Genomic DNA, 25,760 nt, shown 5'->3' on the forward strand with positions numbered 1-25,760 from the left:
CCCACCCCAACCTCCACACCAGCTGGGACTCCACAGAACCCAGCAAATGATGACTCTGCCCTGTGCCCTGTTGTAGCCCCATCTCCCTTGCAGTTTGAACCTTCACCTCCACTTTCCATGGATCAGCTCTTCCATTCCCATACCCTGACCCCACAGCCCTGTCTGTCTCTCAGGAGGCCTGCTCTAACCAGAGACACAACACTGCCTGCCTCCCAAGAGAACTGTTCAAACCCAGGACACACAGCTCCACCTGCCTTCTGGGAGGCCTGCTCCAATCCAGAACACCCAGACCAGTTAACACCAGAGACAACCAGATGGCAAAAGACAAGCACAAGAACATAATCAACAGAAGTCAATATAATTTGGCATCATCAGAATACAACTCTACTATAGCAAGCCCTGAATATCCTAACATACCTTAAGATCAAGATTCTGACCTTAAATCTCATCTCATAAAGATGATACAGACCTTTAAAAATGATATAATTTCCTTAAAGAAATACAGAAAAACACAAATAGAAGCCCTAAAAGAGGTAACAAATAAGTTCCTTAAAAAACAAACAAACAAACAAAAAACAGAAAAACACAGTCAAACAGGTAAAGGAAATGAGCAAAATGGTTCAAGACCTAAAAAGGAAATAGAAGCAATAAAGAAAACACAAATGAAAGCAACACTGGAGATGAAATACCTAGGAAAGAGAACAGGAACTACAGACACAAGCATCATCAACAGAATACAAGAGATGGAAGAGAGAATCTCAGACATAGAAGATACCGTAGAAGAAATTGATACACCAGTCAAAGAAAATGCCAAGTACAACAAGTTCCTAACCCAAAACATCCAGGAAATATGGGACAAAATGAAAAGACCAAACCTAAGAATAGGAATGTAAGGGGTGAAGATTCCAAGTTCAAAGGCCCAGAAAACATCTTCAACAAAATCATAGAGGAAAACTTCCTCACCTAAAGAAAGAAATGGCTATAAACATTCAAGAAGCCTACAGAATTCCAAATGGATTAGGCCAGAAAAGAAAATCCTCCCACCACATAATCATCAAAAGACTAAATGTACAGAAAAAAGAATACTAAATGAAAAAAAAGGAGCCAAATAACATATAAAGGCATACCTATCAGAATTACATATCACTTCTCAGCAAAGACCCTAAAAGCCAGAAGACCCTGGACAGATGTCTTGCAAACCCTAAGAGACTATAAATGTCAGTCCAGGCTACTATACCCAGAAAAACTGTCAATCATCATAGATGAAGAAACAAAGATATTCCTTGCATGACAAAACTAAATTTAAATACTCTATTTCTACTAATCCATCTCTCTAGAGGATACTAGAAGTTAAATGCCCCAACACAAGAAGGGTAACTATAGCCAGGAAAACACATGAAATTAATCATCTCACAACAAACCCAAAAAGAAGAGAAACACACACTCATAGTACCACTTCCAACAACAAAATAACAAGAAATAATAATCATTGGCTATTAATATCTTTCAATGTCATTGGACTCAGTTCATCAATAAAATGACACAAGCTAGCAGACTGGATACATAAACAGGATCCATCATTCTGTCATATTCATGAAACACACCTCATCAACAAAGATAGATACTACCTTAGAGTAAAGGGCTGGAAAAAAGTTTTCCAAGCAAATGGTCCCAAGAAACAAGATTGAATAGTCATTCTAATATCTAATAAACTAGACAACCAAAAGTAGTCAAAAGAGATGAGGAAGGACACTTCATACTCATCAAAGGAAAAATCCACCAAGATGACGTCTTAATTCTGAACATCGATGTCCCAAATGCAAGGACACCCAAATTCATAAACAAAACATTACTAGAATTCAAAACACACATCGAACCCCATGCAATAATAGTGGGAGACTTCAAGGTCCCACTCTCACCAATGGACAGATCATCAAAACAGAAACTAAACAGAGATACAATGAAACTACACTTGATCTTAGCCAAAAGGCCAAGAAGTGATGACACAATGAAACTAACAGAAGTTATGAACCAAATGGACTTAATAGATATCTATAGAACATTTCACCCAAACCCAAAAGAATATACATTCTTCTTAGCACCTCAGGGAACATTCTCCAAAATTGAGCTTATAACTGGACACAAAACAAGCCTAAACAGACAGAAGAAGATTGAAATAACCCCATGCACCCTATCAGATCACCACGAACTAAGGCTGCACATCAACAACAACAGAAACATCAGAAAGCCCAGAAACTCATGGAAACTGAACAACTCTATTAAATAATAACTTGGTCAGGGGAGAAATAAAGAAATTAAAGACTTTCTAGAGTTCAATATAAATGAAGGCACAAGATACCCAAACTTATGGACACAATGAAAGTAGTATTAAGAGGAAATTCATAAATAATTTTGCTTTCATAAAGAAATTCGAGAGATCTCAATGAATTAGGTGAGTTAGGGAAAAGCTGGAAGAAGCTGAGGAAGACAGCAACCCCATAGAATGACCAGCAGTCTCAATTAACGTGGACCCCTGGTGATCTCTCAGACACTGAGCCACAAACCAGGCAGCATACACCAGCTGATATGAGGCCCCCAAAACATATGCAGCAGTTGACTCAGTGTGCATATCCAGTGTGGACTCAGAGAGGATGCACCTAACCCTTGAGAGACTTAGGGCCCCAGGGAGTGGAGAGGTCTGGTGGGGTGGGAAAGGACAACCTCTTGGAGACCAGGGTAGGCGGTGGGGGAGGAGACATGGGATGTGGAACAGTCAGAGGGTAGGCCAGGAAGGGGATAGAGTCTGGGCTGTAAAAAAAAGATTAAAGAATAATAATAGTAATGGAAAAAAAAAGAAATTGGAGAGATCTCATACTAGCAACTTAATAGCACACCTAAAAGCTCTACAACAAAAAGAAGCAAACATACCCAAAAGGAGTAGACAGAAGGAAATAGTCAAACTCAGGGCTGAAATCAACCAATTAGAAACAAAGAGGACAATACAAAGAATCAACAAAACCACCAAGATAGACAAAAACTTAGCAAAATTTACTAAAAGGTACCGAGACAGTATCCAATTAACAAAATCAGAAATGAGAAGGGAGACACAACAGAAAACAGGTCTTATTACAAAACCTTATACTGAACAAAACTAGAAAATCTAAACAAAATAGATGATTTTTCTGGACAGATACTATGTACCAAAGTTAAATCAAGATCAGGTAAACTAAACACTCCCACAACCCCTAAGGAATAGAAGCAATAATTAAAAACCTCCCAATAACAAAAATCCCAGGGCCAGATGGTTTGAGTGCATAATTTGACCAGACTTTAAAAGAAAAGCTAATACCAGTGCCCTGCAATTTATTCCAGAATATAGGAACAGAAGGAACACTACCTAATTCATTCTATGAGGCCACAGTTACCCTGATACCTAAATCACATAAGGACCTAACAAAGAAAGAGAACCTCAAACAAAATTCGCTTATGAACATTGGTGTAGAAATCCTCAATACAATTCTCAGAAATCTAATCCAACAACACATAAAAAACATCATTCACCACAATTAAGTAGGCTTCATCCCAGGCATGCAGGGATGGTTCAACATATGAAAATCCACCAAATCTACTGTATAAACCAAATCAAAGAAAAAATATCAAGTGATCATTTCATTAGACACTAAAAAACTCTTTTACAAAATCCAACACCCCCTCATGTTAAAAGTCTTGGAGAAATCAGGAATTCAAGACATATACCAAGGCTGCCTACTCTACGTGTATCTATTCAATACATCACTCAAAGTTCTAGCTAGAACAATAAGACAACAAAAAGGAGATCAAAGGGATACAAATTGGAAAGTTAGAAGTTGAGGATCACTATACTTGGATTATATAATAGTATATATAAGTGACACCCCCCCCCCCAATTCAACCACAGAATTTCTACAGCTGATAAACAACTTCAGCAAAGTGGCTGTGTACAAAATTAACTCAAAGAAATCAGGAGCTCTCCTTTATACAAATGGTAAATGGGCTGAGAAGGAAATTATGGAAACAACACCTTTCACAATAGTCACAAATAATATAAACTCTAACCAAGCAAGTGAAAGATCTGTATAACAAGAACTTCAAGTCTCTGAAGAAAGAAATCTAAGAACACTTCAGAAGATGGGAAGATCTCTGATGCTCATGGATCAGTAGGATTAACATAGTTAAAAATGGCAGTCTTACTAAAATCAATCTACAGATTCAATGCAATTCCCATCAAAATTCCAACACAATTTTTTTACAGACATTGAAAGAACAATTTTCAAGCTCATATGGAAAAACAACAAAAAAACTAGGATAGCTAAAACAACCCTGAACAATAAAAGAACTTCTTGGGGTATCAAGCTTCTGTAAGGCAAAGGACAATGCCAATAGGACAAAACACCAGCCTACAGATTGGGAAAAGTTCTTTACTAACCCTACAACCGAGAGAGGGCTAATATCCAAAATATATAAAGAACTTAAAAAGTTAGACTCCAATAAACCAAATAATCCAATTAAACATTAAAAATGGGGTACAGGGCTAAACAGAATATTCTTAATAGAGGCACCTTGAATGGCAGGGAAGCAGTTAAAGAAATGTTCAGTGTATTTAGTCATCTGAGAGTACAAATCAAATGACTCTGAGATTCCACCTTATACCAATCAGAATAGCTAAGATAAATAAAAAAAAAAATCAAGGGACAGCACATGCTGGCGAGGATGTGCAGAAGGGAAACAATCCTGTATTGCTGGGTTGGAACTGCAGACTTGTACAGCCACTCTGGAAATCAATCTGGTATTTCCTCAGAAAATTAGAAATAGTTCTACCTACACATCTAGCTACATTGTTCCTGGGCATATACCCAAAGGATTCTCCACTATATCACAAGGACACAGTTCTACTATGTTCATAGCAGCCTTGTTCGTAATAGCCAGAAACTGGAAGCAACCTATATATCCCTCAACCAAAGAATGGATACAGAAAATGTGGTTCATTTACATAATGGAATACTTTTCAGGTATTAAAAACAAGGTCATCACAAATTTTGCAGGCAAATGGAAGGAACTAGAAAATATTATTCTGAGTTAGATAACCCAGACCCAAAAGGACATGCACGGTATGTACTCATACCATGAGTACATCCACCATAAGTGGATATTGGCTAAAATGTACAGAATACTCATGACACACCCCACAGACTCTTAGAAGTTCAACAATAAGGAAGACCCAAGCAAGGATGCTTAAGTCCTACTTAGAAGGAGGAACAAAATAGTCATGGGAGGCAGAGAGAAGGAGGGACCTGGGTGTGAGTGGGGAGGGGGAGAGGAATGGTGGGCAGGATCAGGTGTGGGGAGAGACAGGAGAAAGGCCCAGAGGGTCAGGAGAACTAAGGGAAATATTCAGCTGCCAAGGTTGGGGGGTGGGGGAATCTCTAGGAAGTCCCAGAGGCTTAGGATTCAAAGAGGCTCCCAGGACTCAATGCTCAACAGTGGGGATATGGAACCCGAAGAAACCACCTCCAGTAGCCATACAGGACCCCCAATGGAGGTATCACAATGGATGTGGACACCAAACCACCTATAAAACTTTCAACCTGCTCCTGTCTAAAAGAAATGCAGGGTCAATAACGGAGCACAGAAAGAAGGAATGGCTGACCCGTGACTGGCTCAAGTTGGGATTCATCCCATGGGCAGGTACCAATCCCTAGCATTATTACTGATGCTATGCTGTGCTTGTACATAGAAGCCTAGCATGGTTGTCCTCTGAGAGGCTCTATTCAGCAGCTGACCGAGGCAGATGCAGATACAACTAAGCACTGGATGGAGATTAGGACTCCCACGGAAGAGTTAGGGAAAGGATTGAAGGAACTGAAGGGAATGGCAACCGCGTGGAAAGTCCAACAGTGTCAAAGTCCAACAGTGTCAGCTAACCTGGACCCTGGGAGCTCCCAGAGGCTGAGCCACCGGCCAAAGAGCTGGTCTGAGGCTGCATATATGCACCAGAGGACTGCCTTGTCTGGCATCAGTGGGATAGGATGCACCTATTCCTGTAGAGAGACTTGGTGCCCGAGGGCGGGGAGATACTTTGGGTGGGAGGTACCCTCTCCAAGGCGAAGGGGAGGGGTACTGTGTGACCTAAAGAGGTCTTGGGGGAAAACACATGAAAACAAGTGAGACCTTTGGAGGGACAGAGTGAGCTGGAGTTGAAGATGGGGGAAGAGGAGGAGAAGGAGGAGGAAGAGAAGGGGAGGAGGAGGAAAAGGAGGAGGAGGAGGAAGAAGAGGAGGAGGAGGAGGAGGAGGAGGAGGTAACAATCAGAAAACATCAAAAAATGAAAAATAAAAAAAAAGGACAGAATGGAATTTGTTTAGAAAAATTTAGAGGCTATCATAGAAACTAAGTTTTCCATTCTCCGGCTCCAAGCAGAGTATGCATCACACCAGAAGTTAACACTCTAAAAGATAACACACCTGTTGGAATATCATTGCAGGAATGCAACTGCTGCACTTGCGACTGAAGGTTCACCTCTCTGGTGGAAGAATCAAGAGAAAGTACAGGTCATTTGGTTAGAGCCTAGTAAAAGAGGATCGTGTCTTTCTATAGAGAGCAGGGTGAGCTGCACTGCGGCCTTGCAGCAGGGTGGGAGGGTAAATGGTACAAACACCACTAACTCTCAGGTGCTTTTCCTCAGTAGTATCCTCATGAGTTTTGATAAAAACCTTTATTTAAACATATTTTATCTACTATAAAAACACATAGAAGCCGGGCGGTGGTGGCGCACGACTTTAATCCCAGCACTTGGGAGGCAGAGGCAGGCGGATTTCTGAGTTCAAGGCCAGCCTGGTCTACAGAGTGAGTTCCAGGACAGTCAGGGCTACACAGAGAAACCCTGTCTTGAAAAACCAACCAAACAAACAAACAAAAAAGAAAAAAACAACAACAACAACAAAAAAAACAAAACAAAAAACAAAACAAAAACCCACATAGAGTCTAAAACTAGTAAGGATTAAGGATCTTTAATTTTCATAAAAAATAATAAATCTTTCAAGTAAGTCAATTTGCCCCTGAAAAGCAAAACTGAGAAAATGTTTTAGTTAGAAACTTTGTGACATCTCCATTCCTCCATTCCGTCAAGGCTGTGGGTGTGACCCTCACTCCAAATACATTCAATTCTAAAACATTCTAGATTGATCTTAACTGCTTAATTGTTTAAGACTTACAATTTGTTCCCATTTGATGAACTAGCTAGCAATGTTTCTTAACCTGTGGGTCATGACCCCTTGGAGATGGCATATCAGATATCCTGCATATTAGATATTTCCACTACAATTCATAAGAGTAGCAAAATGAATTAATTTTATAGTTTCAGGCCACCACAGCTTGAGGAACTGTATTAAAAGGCCACAGCACTTGGAAAGTTGAGAACCAGAGAAAAGCTATCTATACATTTTAATGTGCCCACTTCCAAATAGATCTTCTGAGGTTGTTTTGTTACCAAAACATATGGTTGATCTAGACAAGTTTAATTCACTTGTCACTGGAGGTCTTATTGAAATGGAGAAAAGAAGCAGCAAAATTAATCCATTGTGCATGCTGTGCAAATAATCGGCAGTATTTTCAGGAACGAATAGTTTAAGACCTGTGTGTTCTATAATTCTACAAATAAGTATGGTGTCCCATCCCTTCTCTCTTCCTCTCTCCTTCATTCCTTGCATTCATAAACTATTAGCTCTCGTGCTGGCTCTAGTTAAAGCTGGGGAGAGGGCTTGGTGATTAAGAAGGCTTGCTTCTCCCAGAGGACCTGGGTTCAGGTCCCTGTTTTATGTTGGTTGGGCTCACATAACTTCACTTCCAGAGCATCTGGTGCCTTTTTGGCCTCTGGGGGTGCACTGCCCCTCCTCCACGACATACACAGAAACAAAGATAAAATACTTTCCCCCTATTTAATAGGGGAAAGGGAATTGTTTCGATGGGGACAATGTCATTAGTCATATGTGTGGTGAGAGCTAAAAAGCGTAGAGAAGATTTTATAAGCAGCAAACAGAGCCAAGTCCATAATTTACAGGCACTCTAAGGAGGTATCAACAGAAGCAGAAGGCTTTCTTTCATTATGTTGAAAATGAAACCAAAGCCAAAGGTTTGGGAGAATTTTAAGATCAATCAATTCTTAGCTACAGTTTAAAGGAACAGGAAGGACTTGCTTAAAATAAAAGCAATTAATGATTTGGGGATTAAGTGCTTTACTCAAAGTACAAAACATTCTAAATAAACCAGGGTAACAGGTTTTAAAGTCTCTTTCACAGAAGAATCCACTCTTGCTCAGAAAGCCTTGATTCAAAGAAATTCCTACTCAAAGTTTGCAAAGAGTATTTATCAGAATTACTTTTATCATGATAAAAAAAGTATGAGTAAGTGTTATTAGTTTTGGAACTTGGACTGCTGGACACGTATTTCCTCTGTGACCTTTGTGACCTGAGCATGCACTGGCACGTGGAGTCAGTGCACCGGGTTGTGTTGTAGTCTGGAACAAAAGGCCAAGATGGTGTAAAAGCAATCAGGACACTTGCTTCCGAGCCACATAACGTTACAGAAAGACCGATTAGCTCCTTCCACCTTTCTCTTTATATAAGCGAGAGAAGTAAATGCTCCTTAGGACCCTATATAACTCCTTTGTGAAGGTGACTCTACCCTCACATTCCATGGTCTATCACAAGACCTTCGGAACATTGAAGCTTTAGCCAGAGCAAGTCCATGTTTGCTGTGCTTGTTATGGTTGTTTTAGTTAACAAAACAATGAGTTTCATTATGATTTTTTTCATACATGGAGAGCATTGTATTTGGGCCTGGAGTTTTTTTTTTTTAATTGAAGTTTTCATAATGGGAATATTATATTCACGTGCGCACACACACACACACACACACAAATACACACGTATGCCTTCAACTCCTTCCATGTTCTTCCTAGAGTTTTGTTTTTGTTTTGTTTTTTTGGATTTTTTTTTTTTCCCGAGACAGGGTTTCTCTGTGTAGCCCTGGCTGTCCTGGAATTCACTCTGTAGACCAGGCTGGCCTCGAACTCAGAAATCCACCTGCCTCTGCCTCCCAAGTGCTGGTATTAAAGGCGTGCGCCACCACCACCTGGCCTCTTCCTAGAGTTTTAAAAAATAAAATAAGAAGTAAATTCTTTACTGTTAATAGTCAAACATAGGAAAAAGGTTTTAAAAAACCTCGCTATCCGAAATTTGACTAGATTCCCTTCTGTGGTATTGTTTTCTGTTATATTTCTGTTGCATTGCCACAAATGACAATTGAATGGATAACTAGACTTTGAGCTGCTGGGAGGTGACAGAGGATGACTGGAAGTCAGGACAAATCATGTGCTGTCACTCATATTTTGTTAATTAGATATATATCAACTACAGGAGAACTGTTATCTGCTCGAGGGTGAGGAAGAAATTCTTCCCCTCCTCCTTGGGCTGTTCTGATGTGGGTGGAAAGGAAGGTTGTGCTAATAGTAACTTAAACAGTCATTCATGTACAGAAGTGAAATAACTTCTTTATGAAGCATGACTCCTTTATTTCAACAGAAGATAAAACCGCTATGAAGTTCATTCTCGGGGTGGGGGTGGGGGTGGGGGTTGTTTACTGTCTTTTCAGTCCCAATCCTGTGTCACAAAGAGTTAGAACCAGAACTTACGTCATAGTTCAGTTTACGTCTTTGGCTCACCTGTGATTCATAGAATTCTGGGAGGATGGTTTCTGATGGTCAGGTATTATGAAAGTTTTTGGCCGTACCTGAGAAAGAAAGCCTGATTCAGTACGTTGGCTTAACTACAATCTGACCTACACAACCCCTACTTGTGTCTGGACTGTTCACATATCCTCCTGTGACCCTTCCACACAGTGAAGACTCCTGGTGCTTCTCTGCCCCTGGTCTAAAGGCCTGCTTTCAGAACACTCATAAAATCTCAGTGTACTTCCTGCTTAATTACACCTGGCTTTTCTGATCAACATTCATCTTTATGAGATGTGCTACATATAGCTCTACACTGCTATGGTCATATTTCTAGCTCCTACACTGCCCATTTAAGACATTTTCAAAGCTAGGCAGTGGTGGCACATGCCTTTAATCTGAGCACTTGGGAGACCGAGGCAGGCAGATTTCTGAGTTCGAGGCCAGCCCTAGTCTACAGAGTGAGTTCCAGAACAGCCAGGGCTACACAGAGAAAACCTGTCTTGAAAAAGAAAGGACATTTTAAAAATTAAATTACTGACCAAATGATGACATCTCGAAGCATGTTTGAAAATGTGTTCCTTTCACCCAGGCTAGAATCAGTACGGAGCCATGGTTTCTCTAGCTAGGAAATACCAAGCTTTAGATTTGACCCCAGCACTCCAGACTGGTTCCTTAAGGAGAATGCAAGTTCACACAGCACCTCCCTCCCAAAATGCTTATCCCTAGGACATTGAAATGACAATTACAAAAATACTGGTGCAGGTGTTCCCTTGGCCTACTTGATAATAGATTGTAAATTGTTCTGTGTCCTCTAGAGGTGCCTGAAAATGGAAAACATCAGTGCCAGATCTACCATTTTCAGTCATATTCTTCTTCTGAATCATTGGCTGAGGGAAGGCGGGGAGTAGGGGGCGGGATGACCAGGAGACCAGGAGTACCTGGAGAAAGTGGGGGGCAGCCAGGGCTTCAATAAGAACCCTGGGGAGAGATTTCTAGACACATGAAAGGGGAGAGAAGATGGCAGGACAAAGGCCTTGTCACTTTCCAAAATTTCATCTATGGTGGGCTGTGCCCCAAAGAGGGCGGGCAGGGAACTATCAACCTCCTGCAGAGTAGCATGAGCCTTGATCTAAAGCCCCTCACTCAAGCTGGTAGTATTTTATGCACAAGGATGGGTCTAGGGGATGCACAGGCCAAAGCTGCCCGCAATGGGATGTTTGTCTCTGAGACAAATTGCGTGAGGGTGAACCTAGTCATTCGCTTCCCACCTTTATTGATGTTCTTAAACTTTAAGTGTACAGACAAGGTCATAATTTGATATATGTGTATAGTGTGGTGATTAAATCAGGGCGGTTAAATATTTCTCTGTCCTTACACAAGTTTTTAAAATGGGACAAACATATTTGTACTAATTTACTTAGCACAGTGTGCTCACTTAGACACTTGACACTTTCCAAATTATTGGTTTGTATTTGTGGTTCTTCAGCTCCGTGTTTCTACTGACATAAAATAATAGGTTATCATGGACCGCAGTCCTGTACTCATTCCTCCCATCTGTGCTTTGGTACCACTAGTCAACTTTATCCCTTCCCACTCCCAGCTTTTAATGATCTCTACTAAATATCCTGATCAGCCTTTTAAGAAAACTCTACATATGAGAAAATAGGTAATATGTGTGTTTCAGTATCCGACTTATCTCCCTTAATTAGCACAGTGACATCAGGCTGTACAAGATTTTTGTTGCCAGTGAGAAGACACTATTCTTTATGTTGTTGAGTAGTATTCCATTACGCATTCTCCACCCACCCTTTATCCTCTCATTGCCTCGCAGGCCTCAAGGTTGGACATGTATCTTAGCTATTGTGAATAATACGGTAATCAGCGTGCGTGCTCAAATGCCTTGTTGGTATGCTGACAGTCTATACAGATGTTAGTTTCTTTGACTATATAATAGAAGATGGATGGTTGGGTCACATGGAGGTCCTATTTGGAGTATTTAAGAGCCACCGCACTGTGCTGGTCTCCACAATGACTAATTCCCTCCCCTTACCATTAATATACAAATGTTCACTCATCGATTTTGCCAGTATTTGTTATTTAGGGACTTTTTGGAAATAACTATTCTAATCAGAAGATGATTATGCGTTGGACAATAGTGGCACTCGCCTTTAATCCCAGCACTTGGGAGGCAGAGGCAGGCAGATTTCTGAGTTCGAGGTTAGCCTGGTCTACAGAGTGAGTTCCAGGACAGCCAGGGCTACACAGAGAAACCCTGTTTCGGGGAAAAAAAAAAATATGTGTTTGACTTCCTACTAAAGTACAGAGTCCCCCATCCGTGCTGCCATAAATTTGCTCATTTGAATTTCTCCATCTGAGAAGTGACTGCTCATTCTATATACGGATTTCCTTTTATTATTTAAAATCTATGTTCCTTATACAGTCTAGACATGAGCCCTTTGTAAAACAATAGTTCACAACCTACCCCTTCTGTGGCTGTCTCTTCACTCTGTTCTTGTTGTTTGGATTTTTATCTTGTTATATAACCTCATGCATTTTGTTTTCTGTTCTTTGGGTGTCTTACTCTCTTCTCCAAATCACAGTCTATATAGATATCATAAGTATGGTTCCTGTTTCTTTGTAGTAGGCTATTGGTCTATTTCTGTTTTTGGAAGGTGAGAAGAGCCGGGCATTTCTCTTTTCCCTGTGAGTACCTGGTTTCCCGAGAACTGTTCGTAGAGAGACTGCCTCCCCCCCCCCCCCCCCCCCGCCCCCCCAGTGCACAGTTTTGACATCTTTGTTGAGAACTGTAAAGCTGTAAAGCTGTGGAGTACCCTGTGCTGCTTGGCTTGTCTGTGGGCCTGCTTTCAAGCCGACGCCTTGCTCTTCCGACTGCTATAGCTTGTAGTGCAGTTTGAAGTAAGATGTTCAATAAAACTTTGGCTACTCAGTTATTTAAGTTTTCATATGAATTTTACATTATTTTCTAGTTTTGTTTAGAATGCCATTAGCAGTTTGACAAAGATTGCATTGAATGCAGAGTTTGGTCTGGGTAAACAAATATTTTAACAGTTTTCCGTCTTACAATTCATGAACTCTTTAATTTCTTTAATCATAGTTTTGTAATATTCATTGGAGATATCTTTCTTTTTTTGTAGCTATTGTGAATAGAATCCCTTTGGTTTTTTTTCAACAATTGCACTATATTACTGCCAACAAAATATTTCTGATTTTAAATGCTAATTTTTTATCCTGAACATTTCCTCACTGTATCAGTTCAAACAGAATCTTGATGATCTTTAATCTCTTCTTTATATATATATATATATATATATATATATATATATATATATATATATGTATCTCATACATATTTGATATTAAATTATAGCAAGCAGCCATAATTGGGCTTCCTTCATTTTTATCCCTGTCTTAATTTTTTCTTTTTCTTGCCTAGTTGGTTTGGCTAAAATGTCTAGTGCTGCATTAGAAGCAGTGAGTGCACACAAGGCTCTCTGTCATTGTTTCGTGGGGGGCGGTATTGTGTTTTGGTCTCCATTTCTGCTTGAAATTTTGCTGTTTTCTTTCAGTTACTTGGAGGTTGGCTTTCTCATCCTTTGAGCTACATAGAGGGTTGCTATTTGCAATCAGTTCTCCTCCGCATCTAAAAATATAGGTGCTTATTTGGTGTAAACTTCTCTCATAGTATTGCTTCTGTTATACTCTATATTTTTGTATGTTTGACATATATATACTTTCTCCATTATCAGTTGTTTAAAATTTTGGTAATTTTTACTTTTTTCACTCAATAGTTTTTTGCTTGTTTAATAATATGCTGCCATGTTTCCATGAATTTATACAATTTCTGAACTTTCCTTTTTAAAAGAGTTCATTGAATTATGGCCAGAAAAAATAAATCCAATTATTTCAATAATCTTTTCCTTGTTCAATAGTATGCTGACAAAGTCTCTTCCACTCATAGTGTCTTTACATTGTCCCCAACTATTGCTGAATAAGCTGTTAAGGAGGGATAGGGCCACAGAAAGTACAGTGGTTCATTAGTCCCCTCCCTTGAAGGATACTGTGCAGTGTAAGGCTAGCATTTCAGACTTGTTTTCTATCTTTCTGTAGTTTCTCAGCCTCTTTGACAGCAGTCGGGAAGAGTTTCTAGGCACTATTGTGTTGGAGCCATGGCCTAAGTGACTATTCCTGTCCGGCCTGAGATAGGGCAAAGGTCAAGGAAGAGGCCTTAAGAAAGCATCTTCTCAAGTCCCAAGTGTGTCTGTTGGCTGTGGCCAGCTTATCCCCAAGGTCAGGGCATTCTACATGTGATTCCAGAAATGGAACTAGGAGCAATCCCCCGAGTCCAGACCACAGCCAGTGCTTACACTGGACACTGTGGTGCCCGGTGTGTGGAAAACCAACAGACAGTAATGTTGAGGGCAGTGTCTGCCAGAGTTCACTCAGTTCACCTTCACTGATCACACATCTCAGCCTCCTCATCTAACTGGTCCCTGTGCTCCCTCATCCATGAACCCTTCGCCCAGTCTATTAGCCATTAGCTAAGTCACTCTTAATCCTTACTCTAACCCTACTATTATGCTACCCTAAACTCATTCTTAAATTAACCCATATCCTCATGCTGATCTGTGATCTCCTCTAAAACAGGTTTCTTTTCTGTAGTGAGTCTGACATGTGGCAGTGTTGTGTCCTTGTTCCTTTCAGATCTCCTGAGAGACTTCTTTTCCCATAACATTCCTCCTTACTAATATTTTCCATCACAAATTATAGTTATCCAGGCCAAGGGACACTCCTGACTGGCTGAAACCACTATAGGACCTCTCAGAGGCTCAGACTGAATTAATGACAAACTCCAAAGGAAGCAACTTGTTTCATAATTGTAATAATGGAGAAGCCTTGTGTGTGTGTGTGTGTGTGTGTGTGTGTGTGTGTGTGTGTGGTGGAGATGTCTTGGGGAGAGAAGAAGCCCCGCAGCTCTTGGAATCTCTGCAAGTATGGAGCTAATAACAAGCCTCAAAGTGACCCATCTCATCTCTTCCCCTTGGCCCACCTTCCCTGGTTTGTTTTTGGCTTTGGTTTTGGCTTTTGTCTTTGTTTTGGTTTTGAAATGAAGACGGTCGCCTACATTGCATCAGTAGATGCTGCTCTCAGGACCCACAGTCTCATCCGCAGGCTCTGCCTTTTTTTGTAGAGGGCTCCATCACTGTTTCTTTGCACAGAGCTCCTGGGGAAGCAGAGAGGCTCTGTACCTGGGAACGCATATATGCTTGTCTGTCTCCCTTTGCCTACCGTTTTCACTCCTTGACATCCCCGACATGTGGAGCACAGTTGCTTGTTTCTGGGTGACAGGTTTTCATGCTCGTTCTTTCTAGCCTGTGGGGAAAGGGAACAGAGATGGGTGAGGCGAGGGCAAGATACCCAGGGCATGGAAAAGGTTAAAAATCGGCAAAAGAGGGACGTTTTTTTCATTCAAAAAATAAAATGAATACTCTGATTTTAGCTCCCCAGGGTGGTTGCTGAAGCTGGAATTTGCTGTCATTTATAGGTTCTGAAAGGACTTAAGCAGGGAAAGGAAGGGGGGTGGGGAATGACTGTAGACAGGGTGTTGGTCTCAGTACTGCTGTATACAGTGATATGCAAGGACAGCTAGCTCAGGGGCCTAGAGATTAAAATCCAGTATGATCTCTGTCATTTAGCCTGTACATACATGACAGGTGGGCTGGATTTCCCCATAGGTTTCCCCCATTTTCAAATAAGTTCCACCAAATGTCCTGAGAACCTTTGACGCAATGAAGACGTCCCTCTGAGTCTTTCAGGAGGTTCTTCCAGGTAGCATCCTTTGCATCAGTTACTTAGCTCTGCTCAACACTGGCTCCCTAGCATCCATGGCCCAGCAAAACCTGGCGCTTCTGAACACTGTGCACTAGGCGTAGCTGAACTAGAGCTGGCACATGTCTTTTGAGCCCCATCCTTTGGGGAAGAAGGGCTGTGCCAACCATGGCAAAGCAACAGCTAGTGGAGAAAGGATGGGACTCCCTTCTGTCCACTGTAAGGACTACTTTTTTTGATTTTTACTTCATCTGTACAAAATGGGAGAGAGACTGAGGTCACATATATCCAGAACTGAAGTCCCTAATGCACATCTCTGGCAGAGAATCCTTTAGGAGGGAGATGAGAACTTGAATCTAAAATTACATTTGGAGATTCCATCTACCACCTTGCCATGCACACTGATATCAGAGTAATCTTATACACCCACAGAAAGTGTAGAGCACAGACAAGAACACCACAGTGACAGACAATGACTATCAACCTGGCTTACTCCCTCCAGTTGGCCCATGTTTGTCCTGACTCACTCCTGTTGCTCTGGGAGGTATGGGAGATAGGAGAGGTTGAATACGCCTACCCCTTATGATTAGTGTTCACAGAACATAACCTTTGTCACATTGATCTGCAAGAAGTTTCATCCTCTGGGAGAGACATGGTGTTTGGAGTTTGAAGACTGAATACTACTAACAAAAGTTGGACTCTTCCGACAAACAGTTAACATTTCCTTCATCTTTATAGGATGCGACAAAGAATCAACTCAGTGTTATTGTTGAGATTTGGTAAGTGCAAGCATGAGTGTGAATAAGTAGATTCAGTAATTTAACAACCAGCATTCACTGTGTGGACATCACATATGAGGTGGTGCCCTATGGGTCTGTAAATAAGACAAAGCTCTCACGAGGATATGAAGTTAACACAAATTCACTCACTTGTCTATTTGTCAGGTACACTGAGGTAAATAAGACACAGCTGCTCATGTCCAGCTGCTTACCATCCAGCAAGCTGAATCTCAAGAGCACATCTGTGCTTGTATTAGCTACCTTTCTCTGTTCTGTGACAAAATACTGGACAGAAACAAGGAAGGAAAGCTTTACCCTGGCTTATGGTTTCAGGGATTCAGGCCATCCTGGTGTGTGGGTGTGGGGGCTGGGGGCTGGGGCCGGGGGCAGAGTCATTTGGTCCATGGCATCGAGAGCTGATAGCAGCAGCGTGTTCACATAATAGTGGGCTGGGGAGGGGGGAGGGCTAGATGGCTCACACAGAGGCAGGGGTAGGTGTTATTCTCAAAGTCCAGGCCCCAGTGCTCTTATTTCCAGCTGGGCCTGACATTCTACAGGCTCCACAGCCTTCCATTTGGTACCACAGGCTGCAGATGGCATGCTCAAAACACAAACTTCTGTGGGATCATTTTGGATTCAGACTCTAGCAGTGTAAAGGTACTATAACTGCTGGGGACCCCAAAGCTCACGAGCATTGCTGAGTTCACTGGGAGGAGTAAATGAGGACAGGGTCTAAGAAGAGTAAAACGGCAAGAGATGAGTAGAAGATGAGTAGATAGGCTCGTGTTTAAGTGTGTGTGTCTGTGTGTGTGTGTCTGTGTGTGTGTGTGTGTGTGTGTGTGTGTGAGAGAGAGAGAGAGAGAGAGAGAGAGAGAGAGAGAGAGAGAGAGAGAGAGAGGGAACAAGAGTGTGGGAGAGGATCGCAGGTCCAGAAAACAGTCTATAATAACCTGGGAAAACAAATAAGCAAGCAAACCATCCTCTGGTGGTTGGAATATCTAGATTTTCTGGTGGGAGGAGGACTTGTGTATAAAGCGGGCTCTCTGTATATGTTCCTCAGGTTTGAGCTGAACCAACACCTGGCCATGCCTTCCTGGGCTCTCTGGGGGTAGCCTACCCTGTAACTCCTACATCTATTACCAGTAATTTTGGGGAGCAAATTTATTAGTGAAATCCCCAAGGTACAGTTACTAACAACTCTGGCAATGCTTATATAGTCCATTAACAATGGTGGCTACCATCCTTTGGCACAAAAGGGATAAAAATATTCTTTAGATTCTTAATCTGTCCTTGCTAACTCATTGTCCTCTAAGATACAGCTTTCCTTTCCCCGTAGCTGTGATAAAATACTTTGATCAAAGCAATTTAAGGGGTTTTTCTCTGGCTCACAGTTCCAAGGTACACAGCCAATCATAGCGGAGAAGTTAAGGTGGCAGGAAATTCAGCAGTTGGTTACATGGTGTTACAGTCAAGAAGCAGTTCAAGGGATGTTTGCAAGCTAGTGCTCAGTCCAGGATCACCTCCCCAGGAGTAGTGCCACCCACAACCGACAGATCCTCCAGTCTTAATACAGTGGACAAAGGCCATTCTCCCAGTGAGTAAAACCTAATCTTGGCCATACTGCAGCCTGGGCTCACCATTAGCCAGTCTTGTTTCCAAGAAGAGCTGCTCTAGTCCTCTTTATTTGGGGGTAAGTAGGAGCAGGGTTACAGAAGGCAGCTGCAACCAGACTATCTAAAGCTGACGTAAATCATTCTGGATTCCATGTTCCCTAGGGCTCCTGTCCCTTTCTGATCCGTTCTCCTTTTCCAGCCATGGAACCAAGCTCTTATCTGCTTGTACCATTCCTTCCTTACCCTCTTCACCTACAACTAGTGCAGCAGCAGCAGCAGCAGCAGCAGCAGCAGCAGCAGCAGCAGCAGCAGAGAGAAAACTAGGCAGGCTCACAGCTGAGCTCCTGGTGATACCATCTCTCCAGTTAAAGACATTGAAATGTTAATGTGTCTCTTATTTCCCAAGCAGCTGTCTTCAAGACAGATCCAAATAGCAGTGACAGCAACCTGTTGAAAGCCTAGTAGAGGTGTTACCAGATGCCAACCAGTCGCCAGATGTTGAGGGGTCCTTTTCATGTTTCATAGCTGGAAGATCTTATTTTAGGACAGTGTTTTCTGAGGTTCCTAAGAGCTGGCTTATGGCTCAAGATTTTGACTTTTTTCAATGCTTGGTGAAGAACCTGAAGTTTGCTTCATTCTTCACACACACACACACACACACACACACACGCACACGCACACGCACACGCACACGCACACGCACACACACACACACACACACACACACACACATTTACATAGCAAAAACTATAAATGTTAAGTCCCAGATGGTGATTTTAAAAATAGACAACCTTGACTTGATTATAACTGAGAATCTGCTGTGCGCTTTCTGCCCTTTGCCTATCTTTCCCTTTTCCTTGTTCTACTCCTGAGCTGGCAGAGATCTTCCTGGTTTCCTTTCTCATTAACCCAGTGAGAAAACAGTACCCCTGAAAGACTAAGAGACTTGCCTGGTAACGTACTTACTTAGCTTCACTGGGATGGGAATTTTTTTTGTCTTATTTTGCTTTTATAAGGAGGTCAGAGACAGATAACCCTACCCATCAGGGAAAAAGAGGATCCTTAGAAGTCCACTTGAGGACATATTATCCCTATACCCTTTAAAGACTGAAAGGGTGGTCAAGGACTAAGGGCAGTATTCCAGAAAATTCATAAATTAATTATGTAGAATTAATAACACAGAGGCTTTTGCCCCCTCCTTCTGACAATATCAATGATTTCCATCAAAGAATAAGTGTGAATATGGTTTCGAAAGTCTCCCTACTATTCCCTAGGAAAAATGTCAAGCATACATAAAAGAACCAGTCATCTACCATTCAGATTTATTAAACTTAAGCTGTAACCATAATCATTTTACAACAATCATGCTTGTTATTCTAAAATAATTTATATAAACAGAAAAAAGAACTTAGGAGCATATGAGGTAGTGTCATGTGGTCATGTCTTTCAAAATTTAGATTCAATGAGAAATAATTAGCAAAAGAGTTCCTAGTGGCGAGAAAATGGGATTCATCTTGTATTGTTTCCAAGATGAACAATGTCTTCAGCCAAAGCTTCTTGTCACAGGTCTGCTAAAGGCCAAATAAATAATGCTGTCATATTTACTGTGACTTCATTAGATCCAGAAAACCAAAGTCAGAGCAAAGAGAGAGGAGAGTGGGTGAGGACAGGGATGGAGAGAGCCGTAGTTAGTGCCAGCCTGCGAGTCCTGGCTGGCTTACAGTGCCCCACAGGTTGCCAAGGGAGGTTTAGAGCCTCTAGGTGTACTTCCCCAGGCACCATGCTCTCCTTTTCCCTCTCTGTGAAGTAAGTAACCTTCCTGGAACATGGCTAGTAAAAAGTCTCTGCCCCATAGACACTTGAGAAAATGTTTAGGCTTCATTTCTTGCCCTCATTAAGTAGTTTTTCATTTACCATCTCTGAGCCTCCAGCGCCCCTCCCCCAGTGGGTACCATTTTAGACCCTTGCAGGCACCTCCTCCCCTTGTCTGCCTTCCTCTCCCAGACCTGTGTCTTTCTTTGTCTATGTCTGCCCCAGGCACACTTGCCACCTGCAGCAGCTGCAGGGCCCCTCCAGGGCACGTGGAGGAATGCTTCTGTGGAATGTGACAGTTCAGATTGTGCCCTTTGACTGTTGATGGCGAAGAGAAGCTAGCCAGGTGTCGGGACCTTTGCACCTACAGTGTCCAGTTGGCTGTAGGATGGTCAGCAGTTTCTTGGCACATCGGGGGTTTAGGGATAAAGAAAGAGATAGAGTATCCACAAAACATTCCACTCCCTTGAGGTGCGACAGAGATTCTTTCTGGAAAGGAGCAGCTGCTGAGCCTGTTGAGCCTACCCCACAGCCTACCTCACAGCCTACCCCACAGCCCACAGCCCATAGCTCATAGCTCATAGTTCACAGCTCATAGCATACTGTGGAGTTCTGTTGTGACTTGAGGCACAGCATTGTGCTACACACACACACACACACACACACACACACACAGACACACACACACACACCAGTGAAGGAGCAGTCGCTAGGAAGTGAAAAATGAGGGTACAGTCCATGGATTTCTCATTTTTTGCTAAGAGAAGTGTGTCTGGAGTTTCTCTGAGGTCTACCCAGAGACTGATCTTTCAAACCCACTGTTGGTCAGGCCTCTGGAAGCTGTTGCTCCTAACTGCTATCTAGTGGCCAGGCACAGGTACTGCAGTCACAAAAAGCTAGGCATCCAGAGAGGAATGCTTCTCTAGTCTTTAGAAAAGCCCCTGCTGTAGATGACAGCTTGCTTTGGTGTTTTAGTGACTGGGCTGCCACAGGGCACTGAGACCCAGGGCACACTGTCAGCAGCAGGCATTTGGCAGCAGATGAGGGCTTGTCTAAATAGTTTATTCAGTGACTGAAAGTTTTTGCCTTGGTGGCCAGTTTTCCTTCTCCGGGTCACCCAGTGTGCGTCGGAGACTAATGGGGTGACTTAGCACAGTTTGGTCCCTGCCACTCCTGTGCTGAAAGTGGTATGTCTGCTCACCATTCCTGGCTTTATGGGCTCTGACCTTTGGATGTTCTTCAAGCATTTCCTGCACTTTCAGTTTCCATGTTTTGACTGATATTCCTTCCCTGGCCTGAGTCTCTTTTTGCTCTTTCTCTGAACTGGCTCTGGATTATAGGTGTTACCTTCAAGCCACGCAGGTGCTACTTCGTCCCTTGATAGCTTCTCAAGTCCTTTGCCCCAATCTCTGATATTTCTGTGGTTATCGCCGGTCCTGTCCCATCCAGTTTGCCCATGCTCTGTTTGTGTGGGCTGCAACTGAATGACTCATTTCTGTGTTGTGTCAGGATACATGAAAAGGGGCCGTGAGGGCTCCTAATCATTGCTGCTTATAGTAAGTGACGGGGTGCTGGGCATTGGGCCCTGGGCCAAGTGCTGTGGGAACTCTCCTCCAGGTGCTGCCTTGCAACAGCTCCAGGAATCCCTGCAGTTTTACAAGTGAATAATACCATGAATATCACTGGCGCGTCCCTCCTTTCCCTCCCTCCACAAGTGCTAACCAGTCAAGCTCAAGACTAACTAGCTCAGATGCCTAGGTGCCACACAGGGCCTCCAGGGGCCAGCAGCAACCAGTTGGATTGGATTTCTGTGGGCTGGATGGGAAGAGTGGGATTTTTAAATGGAAGGTTCCATAGGAGTAGGGATTTGTTTGTAGAAGAGGTAAGGAATTCACGGTGTTGCAGAAGAAGCTGGTTTAATGTCTCTAGAAACAAGGACCCATCAAGCTACAAGCCAAGAAACTGTGTTTGAAGGTTTCTGATAGACTCCTCCAAAATTAATTTCCATTTTCCCCTTTTGGTATTTCTAGCATTATTTAGTGTTAGTGAGGGTATACTGGGGCACTAAAATACTTGAGTCACAGTAGGGAATGAATAAAACCTGGTTTTATGTGTGGTGATACAAATTCATTTAACTGAACAAATAAATATTCACTGAACAATGATGATGTGCCAGACGCCAAATCACTTAAGGGGTTAGGAACTAGCTCCCCATTCTGTATATAAAGAAAAGATACAATGTCTACAAGACATCCCACTCTCTTGAAGCAGAGAATTAAGCCAGGTTCCATGAGAACTTTGAGTACCTTCGATATGGCATCCGGATCTTCAAGCAAGTGTGGTAAATACATATCCTTCTTGTATGACGTCAGAACAATGGAGGAGTGATACCTAGGCAACCAATGCAAAGGGAAGTTAGAGTGGCAGTGCGGGGCTGGGAGAGCCTGCCCTCGGCTGTTCCAGGGAAGGCCCAGGCTTGCACACTGCCTCCTGATGCACAGAATGAAATGCTCAGGTTTCCTCTTCAGAGCACCTGCAATGGATGCTTTAGCACTTACTGAGAACCCATCCTCTCGTGCCTGGCTGGATTTCCTACACGTTATGCCCCTGCACTCTCAAACAACTCACCTCTGTCCTCCCACACAGAACATCCCACTGAAACATTCTCCCCTGTTGTCAGGAAACATGAAGATGTGACAGGGCAGCACCAGTTGTCCCCACAGGATAACCCAGCCTCTCACTGAAGATCATTTAAAGAATGAGGGGCTGAGGCCTCGGTGTGGGAGCAGTGTCACTGAGCATGTCCCTGCTGTCCAAGAAATAGAAATATGGAATGCTGATCTTCTGCCAAGAACACCTCTCCGCTTTAGTGAGAAGGGATTTCGTTGTTCATTGTTCATGGGAGAGGAGTGTGGTGTTTGTGAAGGATTTATTGTTTCATTTCTCTTGCCACTTCCCTGGCTCCTAGGAAGCTGGGGAAGTGGTCTGATGTAAATTCCTCCACAAGCTCTTCTGTTACGGGAATGGGCTGCCTCAGATTTATTATCCCAAAAACCTACCAGGAAAGGCAAGAAGGCTGGCTTAGTCCTGCTTCAGTGTAACCTCTCACTAACAGCTGTGGATTCGGGACAATTTGGCCAAGCTGGGAGAGTGCTTCTGGACGCTTCGCACAGCACTTCCATGTTACTCCTGGAGCGGGTGTGTGTGTGTGTGTAAGCATGCACGAGTGTGTGCATGTGTGCATGTGTGTGGTCTCACCTCCATCCCCACAGCTGTGTTTCCAGAGCTCGTTTGAAGCTGGCATATTCTGAGACATATTCCACTAAACATCCCTTTACCTTTTGCTAGACCATTCTATTAGATCTGTGTGCCCAAGGGTGCATAATACTCCGAGTGCATTGAACTGTCCCCTAAGAGCTGAGGGAAATTACTGACAAAGGGTTTGAGACCTGGAACCCTGGAAAAACACAGTTTGTCCTTAAAAACAGCTATACATCAATTATCCTCTTTCCTTTCCCAAGAAGCTGCATTTCTATCCTGCCCTCTGAGAGCTGAGGGTATCCACGGGTGCCATTTAGTCATCTCACAATGTTATGAGGTAAGTAGGCTCATTTCTCCAACCAGACACCAAGATTGCTCCCTCAGTCTTAGCGTTTGATTGGGAGAATTTCACTTACAACCGTAAATAACTTCTCCTTACTAGCCTAAATTTGGCCAGTGGTAGATGCATGCATGTGTGTGTGTGTGTGTGTGTGTGTGTGTGTGTGTGTTATTGCATCCCTTTTCAGATGCTGCAGATAGACCAGTCTCCCTGACAAACCTGATCTTGACTCTGAAAGAACAGGTACCATGACTGTGCAGCTGAGTCCTAAGCCCGCCTCTCTCAAGCGCTGCTCTGATCTCTACTCCCTACCTTTCACTGAAAGCTTGCACAGACAACAGGGGAGCTGGAGGCAAGATGAGCATGCCCTGGGGTGCTTTGCCCCTGGGTTGAGAGGCACATCTAATGTGCAGGGAGTACTAAGGGATGATGGTGGTTTGTTGATTAATGTTAGGCATTAGCAACTGAAAAGTCCCATATTTCTAACTAGAAAACTGAGCCTATTTAGCCCGGGACTCAGTTACCTGAGGCAACATTGACTCAGGCAGAGGGAGTGTCACCTTTGGTCAGTTCTCCCATGCACTGCTACCTCCATCTGACTAACCTTATCAGTGTGGCTTCCAACTGACTGCATGTGAGCTTATGACCTAAGTTGAATTTAAAAAAGATGCTAAGTTATCATTACTCATGATGATTCTTGAGGTATTATCAACTTTTAATGGGTATATTACTTTGTTACTTCCTAAACAAACCTTTGAGTTTATTGAACCTCTGATTGCTCATGCCAGATAAACACACACACACACACACACACACACACACACACACACACACAACTGAGCAACAGGCACTCAAATGTTTGCTTTGAAAATACACAAAACCATCTATCATCCTTTTGATAACTGCTTTAAAGTGCAGACAAAGCAGATGTGTCTTATCGAGGTGTGCATGCCCACAGTGTAGTCATTTGCTCACAGCCCTAAGGATGCATGATGATTATCAACAGGAAAAGAAACTCTTAGAGTATTCTCTATCTAGCAACCATTTGTAGCCTATGACAGGCCTGTGGAACAGCCTCTGAACTTTCCTTACCTGTCCCCTGATTCCTTACTTCCCACCATCACCTCACAACCTACCTTCCCACCAGAGAAGACTTATCACCACACCCAGGGACAACTTAATTGCTAAGGGGGGGGGGGAGTGTTGAATGAAGAGCATAAGTATTTTAAATGGAAACTGAAATGCCCCTACATATAAATCCTCAGTTTTCAAAAAACAGAAATGTATTCTCTATTGGCTTTGTGTGGGGAGCCATGAACCCGGAGGAGGTCCCCTGTGAGATACAGCAATTGTTACTCTATAAAGATGGCAGGTTATAGTTCTAGACTTTTGATAGTTTAAATTCAAAGACTAGAAATTGAAGCAGGGTAGGGGGTAAGCTATGGAAGTGTTTTGAGTTATGGTGTCTGTGGTTAAACAGTGCATGCAGAAATGAAGGTTATGGTGGGTCTCATTTCTTCTAGCAAGGCCTTACACAGCATAACCTTTGTCTGAGAAATCCAGGGCATTTCTTATTTTTTGTGCGCTTGACTTGGTTTCTCAAGGGGTCAGACGCACCTCTCCCCCTTAAGAGCACAGCCACTGAGCTCTTTCTCAAATATTTCCGTCTCCAGAAGCTGGAAAATTACCTTCTAGGGATGCTGAGTATCAGTGGCTTGTTTACCAGGCTGGCTTCACTAAGCCAAGGAATCTTGTCAAATTTTGGAACAAAAGCCTAAAGAGAAATGGAAAGAGATCATTTTGCAGAGTTTATCATACTCATGAAAAAAAAATTAATCTTTAAGGGAGCCAGAGGGCTGGAGAGATGCCTCAGTGGCTAAAAGCACCCCTTCCTCTTGGAGAAAACCCAAGTTTTAGTTCACAGCACCCACATGCCAGATCATGACTGCCTGTAACTATAGCAACAGGGGATTCAGCACCACCTTCTGGCCTCCATGGGCGCCTGTGTTCAGGAGCACATGTGTAGATATAATTAAATATAAAATATTAAAAAAAAAGAGTCCCAAGACTTGACCAGTGCTGGTATTACAATAACCACAGTAAGCTATTAGCAACCACACAGCAATCAATACATTACAAACCATTTTTACACATGAGTCCTTCAACCATTCCACGAGGTGGCCAAGAACAAGAGAGCGGTGCCTTCTCTCTTTTACAGACAAAGAATTCAAAGCACAGATAGTGTGAATATTAGTAAATGGGTTCATACTTTCTGCTTTGTGTCCACTCTATTTAATATTCTCTACATTTTTCAGTTCTTTGAGCTTCCATCTATTTATAAA

The 25,760-nt window shown here is 42.6% G+C and overlaps 1 protein-coding gene and 1 pseudogene across 1 annotated transcript in view; both read right to left on the reverse strand.

The window, feature by feature from the left end:
• C12H1orf105 (chromosome 12 C1orf105 homolog) overlaps positions 1 to 25,760 on the reverse strand; it is a 29,183-nt gene that overhangs the window by 759 nt on the left and 2,664 nt on the right. The window contains exons 2-6 of the mRNA XM_052200922.1: positions 25,107 to 25,192; positions 22,124 to 22,208; positions 15,074 to 15,157; positions 9,758 to 9,825; positions 6,501 to 6,559 (exon numbers count right to left, since the gene is read on the reverse strand). Of these exons, the coding sequence (XP_052056882.1) occupies positions 6,501 to 6,559; positions 9,758 to 9,825; positions 15,074 to 15,157; positions 22,124 to 22,208; positions 25,107 to 25,192 (382 nt within the window). The remainder of the gene's footprint in view (positions 1 to 6,500; positions 6,560 to 9,757; positions 9,826 to 15,073; positions 15,158 to 22,123; positions 22,209 to 25,106; positions 25,193 to 25,760) is intronic.
• Positions 1,867 to 2,002, reverse strand: LOC127697956 (uncharacterized; annotated as a pseudogene).

This window comes from Apodemus sylvaticus, chromosome 12, assembly GCF_947179515.1.
Source record: "Apodemus sylvaticus chromosome 12, mApoSyl1.1, whole genome shotgun sequence".
Classification (NCBI taxonomy): Eukaryota; Metazoa; Chordata; class Mammalia; order Rodentia; family Muridae; genus Apodemus; species Apodemus sylvaticus.